Consider the following 17,686-nt stretch of genomic DNA (forward strand, 5'->3'; position numbering starts at 1 on the left):
GGGGGCTTGCCCCACTCTGCATGGCTCTTGGAAGCAGCAGCATGTCCCCCCTCTGGCTCCTACACGTAAGGGCAGCCAGGGGGCTCCGCACGCTGCCTCCGCAGCTCCCATTGGCCAGGAATCACACCAATGGGAGCTGCAGGGGCGGTGCCTGCGGACAGGGCAGCGCGCAGAGCCACCTGGCCGTGCCTCTGCATAGGAGCCGGAGGGGGGACATGCTGCTGCTTCTGGGAGCTGCTTGAGGTAAGTGCTGCTGGAGCCTGCACCCCTGTGGAAACTGATCTGGAGCCACCAAAGATGTGTTGGGATGGTGTGCCAGCCCTTTGCACCTCATTTCAAGCCTTGGGACTGCTTTTTGCAAAATTCAATTTTGTTAGACACCTACCCATTGACCTTTGAGATGTGTTACAGGCTGAGCAAGAACCCCTTGTAAAGGAAAGGCATTTCCCAGTGCAGATATGGCTACAGAACTGCTATTGAAAAGCTACCGTACAAGTGAGATCATTATAACTAAGGCTGTGAGTCGGTCACGGCGGTCACAGAAGTCATGAATTCCATGACTTTCTGGAACCTCCATGACTTATGCAGTTGCTGTGGCAGCCCCAGGGCCGGCTGCACCGGCTACTGCCGGAGCAGCAGCGGTCCCAGGGGCCATCCCGGAGGCTGTTGGAGAGCAGTCCCCAGGGGCCTTGGAGCAGTGGGCAGCCAGAGGCATTCAGCCCCTGCTGCTGGAGCAGGGGCCAGCTGTCAGCCCCTGGGTCCCCCAGAACATCGGCGCCCCAGGAGCAGCTAAGATTTAGTCAGGGGTATTTATAGTAAAAATCATGGACAGGTCACAGGCCATGAATTTTTGTTTATTGTCCATGACCTGTCCATGACTTTTACTAAAAATACCCGTGACTAAATCTTAGCCTTAATTATAACACTTTGACTAGGCCTGAGGGACATAGCATTGGCTCGTCTCACCTCTTCTGTACAGAGGCAGATTAAGGTTTTGGGGGACCCCGCCCCACCCCTTCTGCCTGTGGCCTCGCCCCCATTCCGCCCCTTCCGCCTGCAGCCCCGCCTATAGCCCCACCCCTTTCTGCCTCTTCCCTGGGGTGCCCCTGTTCCACCCAGGGTCGTCCTCATTCTGCCCCCCCACTGCAGCCCCACAAATCCTTTTGCTCCTTTCTGTGCCCCCCCCCGTGACCCCAAGATTGGAGAAGCTCTGTCCCCATGCCATGGTCTGGGGCCTCAGCAGAAAGTGAGAGCTCCCCCAGTCCCAGGGCCGCAGCCGAGGTATGGGTGCTGGGGCTTCCCCTCCCCACCGCCAGCGTTTCTGTGGGGAGCAGGGTCAGGCACTGGGGCTTCCCCTGCTGCCCCGTGGCTTCTGCTGCAGAGCAGGTATGATGGGTGCTGGGTGGGGGGCTTCCCCCGTCCCATGGCTGCTGCTGCAAAGCAGGGTCAGTGCATGGGGACTTCCCATGCCCCGCTCCGGCGGCCGGGGCTCTGGGCTTCCGCTGCCAAGTGGCGGATTTTTTCCAGGGCCCACCAGGTGGCTGGGGCCCCTGGGCACAGGCCCCGTCAGTCCATTGGCTAATCTGCCACTGCTTCTGTAAGCTTTATTTTTCAGTATTGTCTTTGGGTCTGATTCCACCACCCTTGCTTATGTCAAGTACTACTTTACTAAATCAGTAGTCCCATTGAAAGAAATGGGACTGCTTTGTATATTGAAGTACTACTCGATAGGCTAAATTACAGAACCTTAGTCATGTTGAGTAGTACCTTAACTTGTCGCATAGTCATATAAAACCAACTCCAAGGAGTGCCCTTTGTAGAGTGCTTTGCTATTTATTGATGAAATGTGATCTGTAAATGCTAGGTGTTCGATAAAAAAGTCATTGTTTCATGGCTGTGACAGTTTCAGAAATAACTCAATCTGGGTTGGGAATGTTATAATGTCAGTGTTTGACATCAAATGCTGCTTGGGTGCTGATGGATACCCACTTTACCACACACAAATCCAATCCAAACAATGGTAACTAAACTAAAAATCCCACCTTAAGCCATATTCTGTTGTTCTTGGTTTCTGTGCTACCCCTGAAGCCAAAGGTTCATAAGACAGATACAACTTAAAGGAAAACATAATAAATTTGATATGTTTGATGAGCATGCATATTAAAGCTCTGTTTGTTCAACAGTGTGATCTGTAGAAGGTGTGTTGTTGTTGGTAATGGAGGGGTTCTTCGAAACAAGACACTAGGGGAGAAAATTGACTCCTACAATGTGGTAATAAGGTAAGTTGTATCTCTTCTTGTATAACAAAGTTTTTTTGAGCAGCTTCGGAGTTCAGCTGTTATAGGTTAACCTCTTTAACAATAAAATTCAGTTCTATCCTGGATATTCCTGACTACTTAAAGCAATTTGTAAAACAATAAATTGTGTGATATTATAGTCTATATAATTAACAGATAACACTGAGTGATGGTTTAAGGTTGCACCAAGACCCATCTCACCCACCCATATCTTGGAAAACAGGGAAATAACAGATAAAAGGGAAAGTATCTAACATTCCTTGCCACCTTCATTTTGCTGTTGACAGCTCTCTCCAAAGGGCATTCACTTACATCTCCACTGCATATAGAAAAGTAATATGTACCCCAACTTTATTCAACAAGCTATCCACAGCGGCGCTTAGGTCGGTGTAACTTATGTCACTTGTGTGTGTGGCTTATTCACACTCCTGAGCAACATAAGTTATACTGACATAAGTGGTAGTGTAGACATAGTCTCACATTCAATTTGTGATCCACTGCATCCCCCAGATCATTTTCAGTAGTGCTGCCACCTACCCAGTTATTCCCAAATCTCCTAAGTGCTTGCAACCCCTCCCAGCTTGGTGTCTTCCACAGATTTTATACGCATATGCTGGATACATCATAGAACCATAGGGTTAGAAGAGACTGCAAGGGTCATCCAGTCTAATGCAAGTTTTATTGTGTCTAAACCATCCAAGACTACTCATAATTTAGTTTACGTACTAATAAACTAAATTCTCCCTGTTTATTCCCCATACTCCTTGTATTGCTGTATTGACATCTAAGATTTTGAGCAGATTCCCCCACTTATTTCCCTCTTGTTGCTTCTATGACTCTATTGCAATTTTCCATGTCTCTGCCCCTCCCAACATTTACCTTCTGGTAAGGTTGCCCTTTTTTACCTGTGGGGTTTTGTCACCTGTCCCCTTTGAACTGAGTGTAAAGCCCTCCTCACTAGGGTGGTGAGTCAGTGCACAAAGATGCTCTTCCCCTTCCTGAAGTCCTGTAGTGGGGTAGTAAGCCCTATATTGGATACACTGAATCTTCCTAAAGCCTCTGTCATGTGGAGATAACTCCTGAACTGTCCTCATAGCTTATGTCTTCATTAACGTGTCAGCACTACTCCTGTGTCTGCATTCTACTTTAGGTCATTAGTAACAATATTGGCTTTGATTAGTAACATTGTATAATTTGTTACATCTAATATCCTGGGACCAACACAGTTGCAACAACACTGCAAACAGTGTTCAAGCTGTAAGTTTTAAACCTTATATAACTCTTTATACAAAATATGTTGTAACTTTTAAACAAACTTTATTTCAGTCTTCTCCTAGCAAAGAATTGCATTCTTAGGCTACGTCTTCACTACCCGCCTGGATCGGCGGGTAGAAATCGATCTCTCGGGGATTGAATTATCGCGTCTCGTCGGGACGCGACAATCGATCCCCGAATCGACGCTTGTACTCCACCAGCGCAGGTAGGAGTAAGCGCCGTCGACAGGGGAGCTGCGGAGGTCGATTTGCCGCCGTCCTCACAGCGGGGTAAGTCAGCTCGGATATGTCAAATTGAGCTACGCTATTCGCGTAGCTGAATTTGCGTATCTTAAATCGACCCCTCCCCCCCCGTAGTGAAGACGTAGCCTTAGTTTCATAGCTTAGAGCGATATAGTGATTTTAAAAAGGGATCCCAAGAAAATGTCAGGCACTAGAAAAATTTTAATCATATGGCACCCTAGCATGACTTTAACTGTAGTGGTACTACCAACAAACTTCTTATTATGGTATTGATATACTGTTTAAAATGTATATTGTGGTGTAAATTAAAACAGTGCTTTACAAATAGAAGACATGCTCATTCGCCCTTAAGAGCTTATAATCTAATGGCATTAGTTTGCAAACAGTGCTTTCTACAGCCAGTAGTCAATTTCTTTAGAGTATATGGGACCAGTCATGGTAGTATGCATTATGCTGGGTAGCAAATGTTTGCAAGGCCAGGCCCTGATAGAGATGAGACAAGACTCATGAAAATTCAGGGAAAGGAAAATTATTGAGGAGAAGGAAAGATAGCAGAATTCTTGGAAGAAGTAGCTTTGAAGGAGGGTTTTGGAGAAAGGGGCAGAGGACTTGATGGACATGAAGTGGTAGTGTTGTAGGTATTGCGAACAAGATAATAGAAGGTGCAAAGCTTAGTGCAGAAAGAGCCGAAAGGAGCAGTGAGGGAAGAGGATTGGGAAGAACAAAGGGAGAGAGTTGGTGGTATAAATAAAGTAGCACCACAATGAATCGAACTTTCCTCTTAAATAAATCCTATTTTCTTAGTTATGTGACAAAGGTATCTAGCTGATCTATGGTGTCTTTTTAAGTTCATGAAGACTCTTTAAAATCAACATGTGTATATACAGTAATCATTAATATTACAGTGCATAATTTTTTTTCAGGCCCCTCTCCTTCTGGAGTCAAAATGAACTCACTTATTACCATGGACCTGTCCCACAAATACTGGAACCATCTGTAACAAATAGCATTTTCCATAGTTTCTTTTCTTCTTTTAAGTATTATTCATTTCCAGGCTCCTGCCCTGAGGAGTCTGCAGCCTAACTCAGACAAATGTGATACACAGTGTAATGTTTTAGACAAAGTGACAGAGATGATGGTGGGGGAGATCATCTTCTTGAGATTTTGTGAAAGCAGTGGATTTTAAGGAGGACTGGGAGAGTTCTTAGCATGTGGGGATTGGCAGATTGTTCCAAAGAGTACAGGACAGCCACAAAGTAAAGGATCTGCGAAGGTGATTTATACCACTACTACCACCACTAGTCAGCTTGTTTAACTCTTCAGGGCAGAACAGAGTCCCCAATATCTTGGCTCTCCCATTTTCTTTAATTCAGTATCTTTCAGAGCAGCAGTCACTCAGCATGTACAAATATCAATAAAAAAAATAGAAACTATATATATGCACCACATAGGTTAAATTAAAACTAGGTAAATGATGGACACAATCTGAACCCGAATCCTGTCGAGATGCAGAAGAGAATTAATTCCCTTCATTTCTCCAACACTTAGAGAGTTGTATTGTCTTCTCTGGAACCTGGACCTTCCAGCAATTAATCCGTAGCTATCCGCGCCAGGTCTTCCTTGGGGTGTTTTCACCTCATTTGAGGATCTACCCAAGTATAGAATATACTGTCTCCAATTCCCCCTCTTTCTGAGCTGTGTCTCCAGCACAAATCCACCTTCAGCTGACTCTCCAGCAGTTACCACCAGCCAGCAACTTCCCCATCCGTAAGTATACATAAATTTACCCTGGGGAATTGCCATGGTGACTGTCCTGTTGTCTGCTCTAGGACAGTTTAGCTTTGTAGTGACCAGCTCTATCACATTTGTTACTCTCCCATCTTGGCTATCAATTACTAAACAAATGAAACCAGAAAACAAAGGGCCTGTCTTCCCCCATCATGATTTAGGAGAAAATTGCTACTGAGTTAAACTGAACTAGATAATCTGAAGTTTTAAGACAGTGTTCCAGTTTATGGGCCAAGTCAGAGGGACTTTTGCTGGAGTAGGACTGCATGGTTGGGAATATTGTCATTTATTCTGAACCTTCTTGACTAAATTTCCTTACCAGTTTGAAGACCCTGGGCTAAATTGTCAATGCAGGATCTACTGTATAACTGCACATCTTCCAATTAACATTATTAATAAAAGTCATGCTGCTAAATCCTTGTGCTATTTGCCCTGCAGAGCCCATCAAAATGGATTTATGGTGATCCTCTTTGTATATGTTATTTTTCCCTTGCCTACAGAATGAATAATGGTCCCGTCAGAGGGTACGAAGGGGATGTTGGGAAGAGGACAACTTTCCGACTTTTTTATCCAGAGTCTATTTTTTCAGATCCGATTCACTATGATCCTGACACTACTGTAGTTCTTCTTGTCTTCAAACCACATGACTTAAAGTGGCTCTGGAACATATTGAATGGTCATAAAATAGTAAGTTTGTTTATTTATTATATTTAGTTAGTTAGTTTTGGTTCAAATTGTCTTGTTTACCTTTGTTTACCTTGGCTGAGTGTATGCATCAACCTCTTTGTACTAACCTTAGAAATAAAGTGCTGAAATAAACTAAACAACATCTTGTTTATAATATGGAACTGTACATTTACATGAGCTTGCTTATATCAGAACAGCTCATGCTGTGTTCCTACAATTTAGCTAAAGACAAGAAAAACTTTGGAAAATATTCTGGGTCAAAGCCTGAGCTGGTGTCAATCAGTATAATTGAAATGAATGGAACTACAGCAGTTCACACCAGCTGAGGATATTACCCTCTGTTTTGAAACCATTCTACCTGTCATATAGTTTTAGGATACTGCCCATCCTCCCAGCCCCAATTTCTATTTTTTTAAGTATTCATTCCCACTTGCTCTCTGTTTCCCCTCCAAATGAGAATTCTTTTGCTCCACACCGGATCATGGAAGGGGAGAACAATTGATTTACATGGCAGATGGAAATGGAGAATTTTTTATAGGACATGTGGTATTTTAAAAATTGAGTCTCAAGTGAAGGACATTAGACTTGTTTCTGCTCTCCCTTACTCTGGAATCACTGGGTTACCGGGGAAGGTAGACTAGATGACCGTAATGGCCTCTTCTAGCCTTAAAATTTATTAAACTTCAGTGGAATTACTCCTGATGTATATACCAGTTCAAGTGAGATCAGAATCAGTTACTCCATTTTCAACGTGAGCGATAAGCACAGTACCTGCCAACATTCTCAAAGCAAACATCAGTAGATTCTGAATTTGCATAAATGTGGTGTAACTTGCATCATTTTGAATAAATCTGCACAGGCTATAGGGAAAACCCTGTAAGGTAGAGTGGGCAACCCTGTAAGCAGCAGAAGGAACTAAAGTCAAAATGAATCCCCTGTCCATGCAAACGAGCAAGCAAAGTACAGAAAATATGACTGATCAGTCAAATTGCCTCAAAATCGTATAGGCCAAATTCTCCCTTCAGATACATAGGTGAAAGTGCTGGTGACTTCAGGGGGAGATGTCCCCATGTATCCAAAGGTATTGTTGGGCCCAGTGTTTTTCTAACTATCCTATGCTGTGCCAGAGATATTTAGGACTGTGTAATATTTTCTTTCTGGCAAACTTGTATACGGGTTTTCATAATATGGTCATAAAAATGCACTACTGGTAGATATTTCATATACAAGAAACTCCATTCTTCTATATCCTCAGTGACATTTTGAGAAATGTAAAAAATCAAAGACTCTATTGTAATTTTTTTTTTTTTAAATCATGTGTGTGGCTTCTCCTCTCTGCCCACTCCAAATGCATGATGTGTGAGTTAGACTTAGAGATGCTACAAAAGCAAAATCAACTAATCCTAAAAGTAAAACAATATATTTGACTATTACAGAACACTAATGGTTTCTGGAAGAAACCTGCCTTGAAAATGATCTATAAAGTTAACCAAATCAGGATACTCGATCCTATCATTATCAGAAAAACAGCACATGAATGGCTTCAGTTCCCAACAAAGTTTCCCAGAAAAGAAGTAGGTATATTTTGTTGTTGTTTCAATTGTTTCCAAACAGACGATATAAATGATCACAATCATCTGTTTATTGTAATTATCTATGTTGAAAAACCTCTTTCAAATTTACACTATATTCTTTTATTGTTTTTTTGGGGGGGGTCTTTTTTTATAATTTTGTTGAAATTTTCAATAGACAAAACCACACCATGGCCTTGTTTAGTCATTGAATCTGAAGCACATCTGTATGTCTTTAAGTGTGTAGCATCTCCCATGCTTGTTTTGTAGTTTTAACATGGGTTAACTGGTTGAGATGAGCCCTACAGCTTAAGCTAACACACATCAAAAATACACCTTTTATCCTAGTGTGGATATGGCTTCTGTGTCTACATAGATTCATGTAGCATATACCTACAGAGGAAAAGAATACATAGTAGTATGTGTGGGGAGAGGGGCTATAAAGACTTCATCATAATGGGTTTGGGCTGGCTGAATTAGCCACTGGAATGAGATGGGCAATATTCAGTGCTGGAAAAATAGTGGTTTTAAGGTCTAATGGCTCATAACTAGAATGGAAAGCTTTATATCACTGGCTTCTATCCTTGCCTTCCAATAGGACATAGCCCTCACTTCAGCCCTGGAAAGTTCATAGACATTGCATCACAACCATACAGCATTACCATGCATGGAAAAACTAGATAGGTAATTTTGCAGAAGTTAGTAAAATGTATTGGTTTTATTTTTCCTCTCCCTCCTCAGTGAGATTCACGATACTAAGGTTTGAGTGTTGGAGCAATATGAAAAATGGTGCCAATGTGGTTTTTATTTTAAACTGCCTAAAATATTCCTAAAATATTTTTGTTTGTAAAATGTTCAGCATAAACAGAATACTTAATGGTGGGGTGTGTTATAAAGGGTTTAGTGGCACTTGCTTAGGTTGAGGTGTATTTATTAACTGAGCAATAGGGGCATCCTCAATTAAACCTGTATACCATCTGCCCCAGAGAGTCTTTCTGCGTTTAATACATTGAAGTGTGTGTGACATCTTACCTGTTCCTTCAGAGATTCCAAAAAATCACCACTGCCCAATATGTGGGTCACACTGCTGTGGTATTGAGTAAAGAACCACAAGAGAGGCAGAGGATAGTTTTCTCAGTGGTGCCGTTAAGACTGGGTACTGGCATAGAAGTCTGAGGAGTCACAAACCCAGGAAAAAGAAAGACGTTTAGCCAGGGAAGCAGATACAGAACCCAGATTCATGGTTTTGTTGTTCAAACATTGTTTTTAATGATGAAATATATTTGTAATTTATAACAAGGCCCTCTGAATTTGGGGGCTATCATTCCTTAGTGGGCTCCTGCATACATTCTATCCTCTTCCAACAGCCTCTTAGCATTCTAGTGGAAGGAGTGCCATCAAGTGGTAGCTTTGCAAATTGGGGCAGAGCATTGCGATTGACTTAACGGTAGAGGCATAGAGCCACTCCAAGAAGGGGCAGTCTCACATGGCTCCCAGAGGGCAGCATTAGTTCTGGGGACCAACTTGTTTTCTGTTCCATGGGAGGAGGGCGGTAAGAGTGTAAACACCCCCCTGTTTCATCCCTGAGAGAGTGATCCAAGGAAAATTCTTGAGGAGTTCCTCATGGAGTCTTGCATCCACCAGGCCCTCTCCTGCAGGTACATATGTGGGAAGGAGCAATCCAGGTCATAGTTTTTAAGTTTTTCAATCCCTTTTTTCTGAATATACATGTTGAACAGTAATGTTTCTTTTCCATCCAGTTTTGATCTTTTCCATTATGCCAACATTACTGTCCCTCTTTTTGTTCATATTCCAGCACAATGTCATATACTTCTGTGTTTATTAGCATTGCACACAACATTAACACAGTTCTAGAAGTAGCAATTATAAAACCATATGTGCTCCCCTGTATAGCTGCCTTGTCAGCAGCAATGCTAAAATATTACCAGGTCATTCATAAGCCACGCCTATTCCTGTTAAATGTCTGGCTCTCAGAATGGACTATGCTAAAAGGAGTCTAGAATCTGGAGAGAATTTTCTTAACAGCTGATGACAGTTTTTTTATGTTTGTTCAAATTCTGAGCCTGACCAGATCAGTATTTAATTGACAAAACTTTAGCTCAGCAAAATCCACAGAAATAGTTTTACTTGTTGGAGGGTTGTCTTGTTTTACAGCTAAATATTACTGGTTGTTGTGCTGCTCTGAAACTGTTGGGAGATGAGAGTATATTTTATAAGTTTAACTCATGTTGTGTGCATTTGGTAATCATGAAAGTCAAAGACAGAGTGAGGTATAGTATAGTCAAGTTCTATGTAAGATTCTCCATACATCCATCAATTCACTTCATTCCTGATTTACAACATACCTGCCATGCCTGTCTTGGACCTCTCCAGAACAAACATTGTGACCATTGCACTAAAGGGTATGGGAAATTTCAGATGTGAATGACAGAGGGATTTGAGTCTTACCACTAAACTCATGATCTAAATGCCCAGAGGCAGAAAGTTATTTTGTTTATTTGCAGGACCATGAGGCAACCACTTTGTGTATTGTAAATTATTATTATTTTCAGAGTATACTGTAACTTGATAAAGTTCCACGTAGATAATGGTTCTGTTCTCTGATTCTGATTTCCACTTACAAAAGAACTGAATATTAAAGCCCTTATGGGGCATGTTTACTCTTACATGGCATTTTTATGATAAACCTATCAAACTTTGTGGCAATGTTCTACAAATGTGAAGTGTTATAAAGTAAGAATTCTTCACTCCTCTGAACCAAATGTTTAGGAAATCAGAATATCTCAATATGATGTACTAATGAAAAATATTTTTGGCCCTATCTATATGAGCTTAAGGCCTCTCTTCCAGTCCTCAGAAGCCAGTTTCATAGAAATAAGGGATGGAAAGATCCATCTATCTATTACGTTGTCCAGTCCCTCTCCCTGCCTATGCAGGATTGATCCAGCACCTCCTCCTGCATCCCAACCTCCTGCCCCAGGCTCAGCCCAGCGCCCCCTCCCACACTGCGAACCCCTTGGCCCCAGCCGAGAGTCCGCACCCCCTCCTGAACCCCAACCTCCTACCCCAGCCCGGTGAAAGTGAGTGAGGGTGGGGGAGAGTGGGGGGTGGAGTGAGCAGGGCAGGGTTTTGGGGAAAGGGTGGAGTAGATCCTGGGTTGCCCTTAAATTCAAAAAGTGATCTTGGGCGTAAAAAGGTTGGAGACTACTGCAATGGATCATCAGATAGATCCAGTAGTAACAACAAATTGAATATTCACATAGTCTTCCTCTGCTCTGGTAATACATTTTAATTGGCTCTTCATAATTAAAAACTGGACACTGCTCATAATTATCTTTAATGTACAAAGTGATGTTTTGGCTTATATGGTGTGGATATATATATTGTTGGGTCTACTTCTAGAGGGAGGGACATAAACAATTTCATCACTCTTGACTATTTTTCTTCCAGAAGAAATATTTTTTTCTTTCTTTCTGAAATTTCCAGCTCTGAAAAAGCTCAGAGCTACTTTTAGCAATGTTGCCAACTTTTTAGTACTGCAGAGTCATTAGTGGGTTTTATGTTGTTGTTAAAAACCCCACTCTTGGGTTTGTCTCCTTATATCAAGATGACAATTATATTTGTTTGTTTGTGCTTTTAGAAACCCAAACATCCTACAACAGGGCTAATTGCCATCACACTGGCATTTCACATATGCAATGAAGTTCACGTGGCAGGCTTTAAGTACAACTTCACTGACCGAAACAGTTCTTTGCACTATTATGGCAATGAGACCATGTCTGAGATGATTGAGGTAATGTACTATTTTCTTTTATGGGAAATGCTTAGAGAAAAATAGTCTTGTACTAATAAGTTGGGAGACACAATGATCTGAAAGAATGAGCATGGTTTAGGAGTCAGAATGTCTTGAGTTCTATTCCTGGCTCTAGTACTGATTGGTTTTTTGGCGTTAGGCAAATCACTTTACCCTGCCTCAGTTTCCCCTTCTGTAAAATGGGTGGAGCTGGTCAGAAGTTTTCCAATGGAATGTTTTTCTGTTGGAAAATGCCAATTCATCAAAACTGACACATTCTGCAGAAATATGTCTATTTCATAGAATCATAGAAATGTAGGGCTGGGAGGGACTTGAGAGGTCACCTCGTCCATCTCCCCACACTGAGCCAGAACCAAGTAAACCTACCTAGACCATCCTGGATAGGTGTTTCTCTAACCTGTTCTTAAAAACCTCCAATGATGGGGATTCCACAACCTCCCTTGGTAACCTATTCCAGTCTTTAATTACCCTTATGGTTAGAGCATTCTTCCAAAGTCTAATTTAAATCTCCCTTACTGCAGATTAAGCCCATTGCTTCTCCATGTCCCAGGAAGGTAGATAAGAACAATTGATCTCCATCCTCCTTATAACAGCCCCTAATGCATTTGAAGACTATTAGGTCCCCCTCAGTCTTCTTTTCTCAAGACTAAACATGCCCGGGTTTTTTAACCTTTCCTCATAGGTCAGGTTTTCTAAACCTTGTATCATTTTTGTTGCTTTCCTCTAGACTCATTCCAATTCGACCACATCTTTCTTAAAGTGTAGCACCCTGAATTGGACACAGTACTTCAGTGGGGATCTCACAAGTGCAGAATAGAGTGTGACAGTTACCTCAGGTCTTCCATATAATGCTCCTGTTAATACACCCCTGAACAATATTCACCATTTTCACAACTACATCACATTTTTGGCTCATATCAGGGGTGCAACCAGAATGACTCCTGGCTCACATCAACTTGTGATCCACTGTAACCCCCAGATCCTTTTCAGCAGTACTATCACCTAGCCAGTTATTCCCCATTTTGTAGTTGTGCATTTGATTTTGTTTTCCTAAGTTTAGTACTGTGCCCTTGTCTTTATGAAATTTCATCTTGTTGATTTCAGACCAATTCCCCAATTTGTCAAGGTTGTTTTGAATTCTAATCCCGTTCTCTAAAATGATTGCAACCCCTCCCAGCTTGGTGTCATCTACTCATTTTATAACCACACTCTCCATTCCACTATCCAACTCATTAATGAAAATATTGAATGGAACCAAGACCGACCCCTGTGAGACCCTACTAGATACACCCTCCCAGTTTGACAGCGAACCATTGATAACTATTCTTCGAGTATGGTCTTTCAACCAGTTGTGCATCCACCTTATAGTAGATGTCATCTAGATCACATTTCCCTAGTTTAACTTATGGAAATGTCATGTGGGACTGTGTCAAAGCCTTACCAAAATCAAGATATATCACATCATAAGAATGGCCATACTGGATCAGACCAAAGGTCAATCTAGCCCAGTATCCTGTCTTCTGACAGTGGCCAATGCCAGGTGCTTCAGAGGGAGTTTACTGCTTCCCCCCTATGCAGTAGTCCAGGAACCATGTCAAAGAAGAAAATTAGGCTTCAACAAATTTTCCAATGGAAGAGAGGCAGATTTCAAAACTTTCCTGCCAGGCAGGTTTCTGTCAGAAGGAACCAAGAAGCAGACCCACACAATTTTTGCTTGATGGGAGGAAAGAGCAGAGCTGGCCTTGAGCTGCTGGGGTTTTTTCTGCTCCTTCCTGCCCTCTTGTGGAAATTATTTGGGCCAGCAGCTACTTTCCTCTACACCAGAGGTGGGCAAACTACGGCCCATGGGCCACATCCGGCCCACGGGACCCTCCTGCCTGGCCCCTGAGCTCCTGCCCTGGGAGGCTCGCCCCCGGCCCCTCCACAGCTGTTCCCCCTCCCCTGCAGCCTCAGTGCGCTGCGCTGCCGGCGCAATGCTCTGGGCAGCCGGGCAGCGCAGCTGCAGAGCCCAGCCTGACCCGGTGCTCTGTGTTGCGTGGTGGCGTGGCTGTAGCGCCACCAACCACCGGTGCTCCAGGCAGCGCGGTAAAGAGGTAGGGAGCAGGTGGGGTTGGGTAGAGGGCAGGGGAGTTTGGGGTGGTGATCGGGGTGGGGGTGTGGATGGGGTCGGGGCGGTCAGAGGGCGGGGAATGGGGGGGTTGAATGGGTGCAGGGGTCCTGGGGGGCAGTCAGGAAGGAGAGGGGGGGTTGGATGGGGCGGCAGGGGGCAGTCAGGGGTGGGGGTTCCAGGGGCAGTCAGGGGACAGGGAGCGGGGCAGGGGTCCCGGGGGGGGGCATCAGGAGGCGAGAAGCAGGGGGGGGGGAGAATAGGGGGCGGGGGCCAGGCCACGCCTGGCTGTTTGGGGAGGCACAGCCTCCCCTAACTGGCCCTCCATACAATTTCTGAAACCCGATGCGGCCCTCAGGCCAAAAAGTTTGCCTGCCCCTGCTCTACATTCTGCCCTATCTGAAATTTTCTGTTTGCTCCTGAGGAGATAGGGAGAGCTCTGCTTGACAGGGGCAGTGTTAGCTGCTGCTGTACAAGAGGCAGGGAATGAGGAAAAACAGATGGCCAATCAGTTGAGGATTTCCCTAGGTGGGGTTTTTCCACAGACACACAGAAGGGTCAGAAAACCCCTAGTCTGTCCCCACAGGATTTGGGCCTGATCCAAAACACATTGAAGTCAGTGAAGTCAGGGATAGCTCAGTGGTTTGAGCATTGGCCTGCTAAACCCAGGGTTGTGAGTTCAATCCTTGAGGGGGCCACTTGGGGATCTGGGGCAAGATCAGTACTTGGTCCTGCTAGTGAAGGCAGGGGGCTGGACTTGATGACCTTTCAAGGTCCCTTACAGTTCTAGGAGATGGGATATCTCCATTAATTAATTAATTAAAAGACTTCAGTTTACTTCAGTAGGCTTTGGATTGGGGCCGAGGAAGAGGAGATAGATTGGAATTTGGAGGGAGGGGCTGTTTTTGATGTATTGGCTAGAGACTGATTGACAGGACACAGACCAGCCAAAAATTCCTATGTGCACAATTCATGAAATCAGGTGGAGCTTTAAAAATAAATTCTTTTCCGATTCTTTATGTAGAAAGAAGTTTTCTAAATGTTTAGATTTATATTTCATATAAGCATGGTGTGGAATCCTGGAAGTTAGTGATGGAAGAGGCCTCTGAGGTCACACCCAGTCCATCTCTCTGCCACTGATAGAAACTATACTGCAGAGAATAATCTAATATGGGTCTAGTCTGGTTTGACTTCCATCACTTCCCTGGGGAGGCTATTCCTCAGCCTTTGGATATATCCACACTGCACACTTCTTTCAGTGGCTGTAGAGTACATACACAGGTTGTACCCCAGCAAGGGTATACATAGCAGTGTAGCCGTGAGGGACAGTTTAGGCAGGCCAGGTATAGTACGGACACACCTGAGTACATGCCGTACGTAGCTCTCTACTTGCCCAAGCTGGGTCTCCCTATCTACACTACTGTTTTTTAGCAATGTAGTGTCCCGCTGCTCGGGCCTTTTACTGTCATATGTAAAGACTCTGCCAGTGGGGAAAGGCTCTGGCAGGGGGAGGACTTTCCCTGCTGCCTCCCCCTGCCAGAGCCTTTCACTGACATGTAGCTATGGGCTACTTCCAGGAAACTTGGAAATGGCAGAGATGCTTAATGACTTCTTTGTTTCGGTCTTCACCGAGAAGTCTGAAGGAATGCCTAACATAGTGAATGCTAATGGGAAGGGGGTAGGTTTAGCAGATAAAATAAAAAAAGAACAAGTTAAAAATCACTTAGAAAAGTTAGATGCCTGCAAGTCACCAGGGCCTGATGAAATGCATCCTAGAATACTCAAGGAGCTAATAGAGGAGGTATCTGAGCCTCTAGCTATTATCTTTGGAAAATCATGGGAGACGGGAGAGATTCCAGAAGACTGGAAAAGGGCAAATATAGTGCCCATCTATAAAAAGGGAAATAAAAACAACCCAGGAAACTACAGACCAGTTAGTTTAACTTCTGTGCCAGGGAAGATAATGGAGCAAGTAATTAAGGAAATCATCTGCAAACACTTGGAAGGTGGTAAGGTGATAGGGAACAGCCAGCATGGATTTGTAAAGAACAAATCATGTCAAACCAATCTGATAGCTTTCTTTGATAGGATAACGAGTCTTGTGGATAAGGGAGAAGCTGTGGATGTGGTATACCTAGACTTTAGTAAGGCATTTGATACGGTCTCGCATGATATTCTTATCGACAAACTAGGCAAATACAATTTAGATGGGGCTACTATAAGGTGGGTGCATAACTGGCTGGATAACCGTACTCAGAGAGTTGTTATTAATGGTTCCCAATCCTGCTGGAAAGGCATAACGAGTGGGGTTCCGCAGGGGTCTGTTTTGGGACCGGCTCTGTTCAATATCTTCATTAACGACTTAGATATTGGCATAGAAAGTACGCTTATTAAGTTTGCAGATGATACCAAACTGGGAGGGATTGCAACTGCTTTGGAGGACAGGGTCATAATTCAAAATGATCTGGACAAATTGGAGAAATGGTCTGAGTTAAACAGGATGAAGTTTAACAAAGACAAATGCAAAGTGCTCCACTTAGGAAGAAAAAATCAGTTTCACACATACAGAATGGGAAGAGACTGTCTAGGAAGGAGTACGGCAGAAAGGGATCTAGGGGTTATAGTGGACCACAAGCTAAATATGAGTCAACAGTGTGATGCTGTTGCAAAAAAAGCAAACATGATTCTGGGATGTATTAACAGGTGTGTTGTGAGCAAGACACGAGAAGTCATTCTTCCGCTCTACTCTGCTCTGGTTAGGCCTCAGCTGGAGTATTGTGTCCAGTTCTGGGCACCGCATTTCAAGAAAGATGTGGAGAAATTGGAAAGGGTCCAGAGAAGAGCAACAAGAATGATTAAAGGTCTTGAGAACATGACCTATGAAGGAAGGCTGAAAGAATTGGGTTTGTTTAGTTTGGAAAAGAGAAGACTGAGAGGGGACATGATAGCAGTTTTCAGGTATCTAAAAGGGTGTCATAAGGAGGAGGGAGAAAACTTGTTCACCTTAGCCTCTGAGGATAGAACAAGAAGCAATGGGCTTAAACTGCAGCAAGGGAGGTCTAGGTTGGACATTAGGAAAAAGTTCCTAACTGTCAGGGTGGTTAAACACTGGAATAAATTGCCTAGGGAGGTTGTGGAATCTCCATCTCTGGAGATATTTAAGAGTAGGTTAGATAAATGTCTATCAGGGATGGTCTAGACAGTATTTGGTCCTGCCATGCGGGCAGGGGACTGGACTCGATGACCTCTCGAGGTCCCTTCCAGTCCTAGAATCTATGAATCTATGAACATGTACACTGTATGCTGTCACTAATGGTGTGCAGAGAAGGCATTGCCTATAAGTGTATGAGTCCTTTCCACAAAAGATTCTGGCTATAGTATTGTCTAAGTAACCCATTTGATTCATGGAAAAGAGTATATCTTTGTTGCTTGCAGTAACAATTTGATTTTGTCTTGTTTCCCCCCACCCCCTTTAGAATGGATACCACAACATCATTGCTGAGCAAAAGTTTTTGAAGTCGCTTATAGATAAGCAGTTTGTGGTCAGCTTGACATGAGACTGAATAGACAATGGAAGAGTGATCGCTATTTTCAACAAGATAGATTTTATTTTTTGTACTGTATTTTTATTTTTTAAATGCCATATCAGTTACAGAAATATTTAAAAGAAGCACAGATGCCTCACAAAGGTGGTGGTAGCGGAGTTCCACTGTCTAAGACTGATGATGATTGTCGCTATCTCGGGACACACAACTAGAGTGAACTGATTTCTGTGAATCTATTTAATTATGAAAAAATACAACCTTCAGCTAAAAAATATCAGGGATATATAAAAATATGATGCACACCATTTATTTAACAATAAGAACATTTTTCAACAACTG

General features: G+C 43.3%; 1 protein-coding gene across 11 annotated transcripts in view; it reads left to right on the forward strand.

Annotated features, from left to right (window-relative positions):
• Positions 1-17,686, forward strand: part of ST3GAL6 (ST3 beta-galactoside alpha-2,3-sialyltransferase 6) — a 91,439-nt gene extending 73,753 nt beyond the window's left edge. For all 11 annotated transcript variants that reach the window (XM_065415931.1, XM_065415968.1, XM_065415923.1 and 8 more), the window contains 5 exons: positions 2,184-2,279; positions 6,103-6,289; positions 7,726-7,863; positions 11,522-11,674; positions 17,279-17,686. In XM_065415931.1, coding sequence (XP_065272003.1) covers positions 2,184-2,279; positions 6,103-6,289; positions 7,726-7,863; positions 11,522-11,674; positions 17,279-17,359 — 655 coding nt within the window. In that variant the 3' untranslated portion in view covers positions 17,360-17,686. The remainder of the gene's footprint in view (positions 1-2,183; positions 2,280-6,102; positions 6,290-7,725; positions 7,864-11,521; positions 11,675-17,278) is intronic.

The sequence above is a fragment of the Emys orbicularis genome, chromosome 1, assembly GCF_028017835.1.
Source record: "Emys orbicularis isolate rEmyOrb1 chromosome 1, rEmyOrb1.hap1, whole genome shotgun sequence".
NCBI classification, from domain to species: domain Eukaryota; kingdom Metazoa; phylum Chordata; order Testudines; family Emydidae; genus Emys; species Emys orbicularis.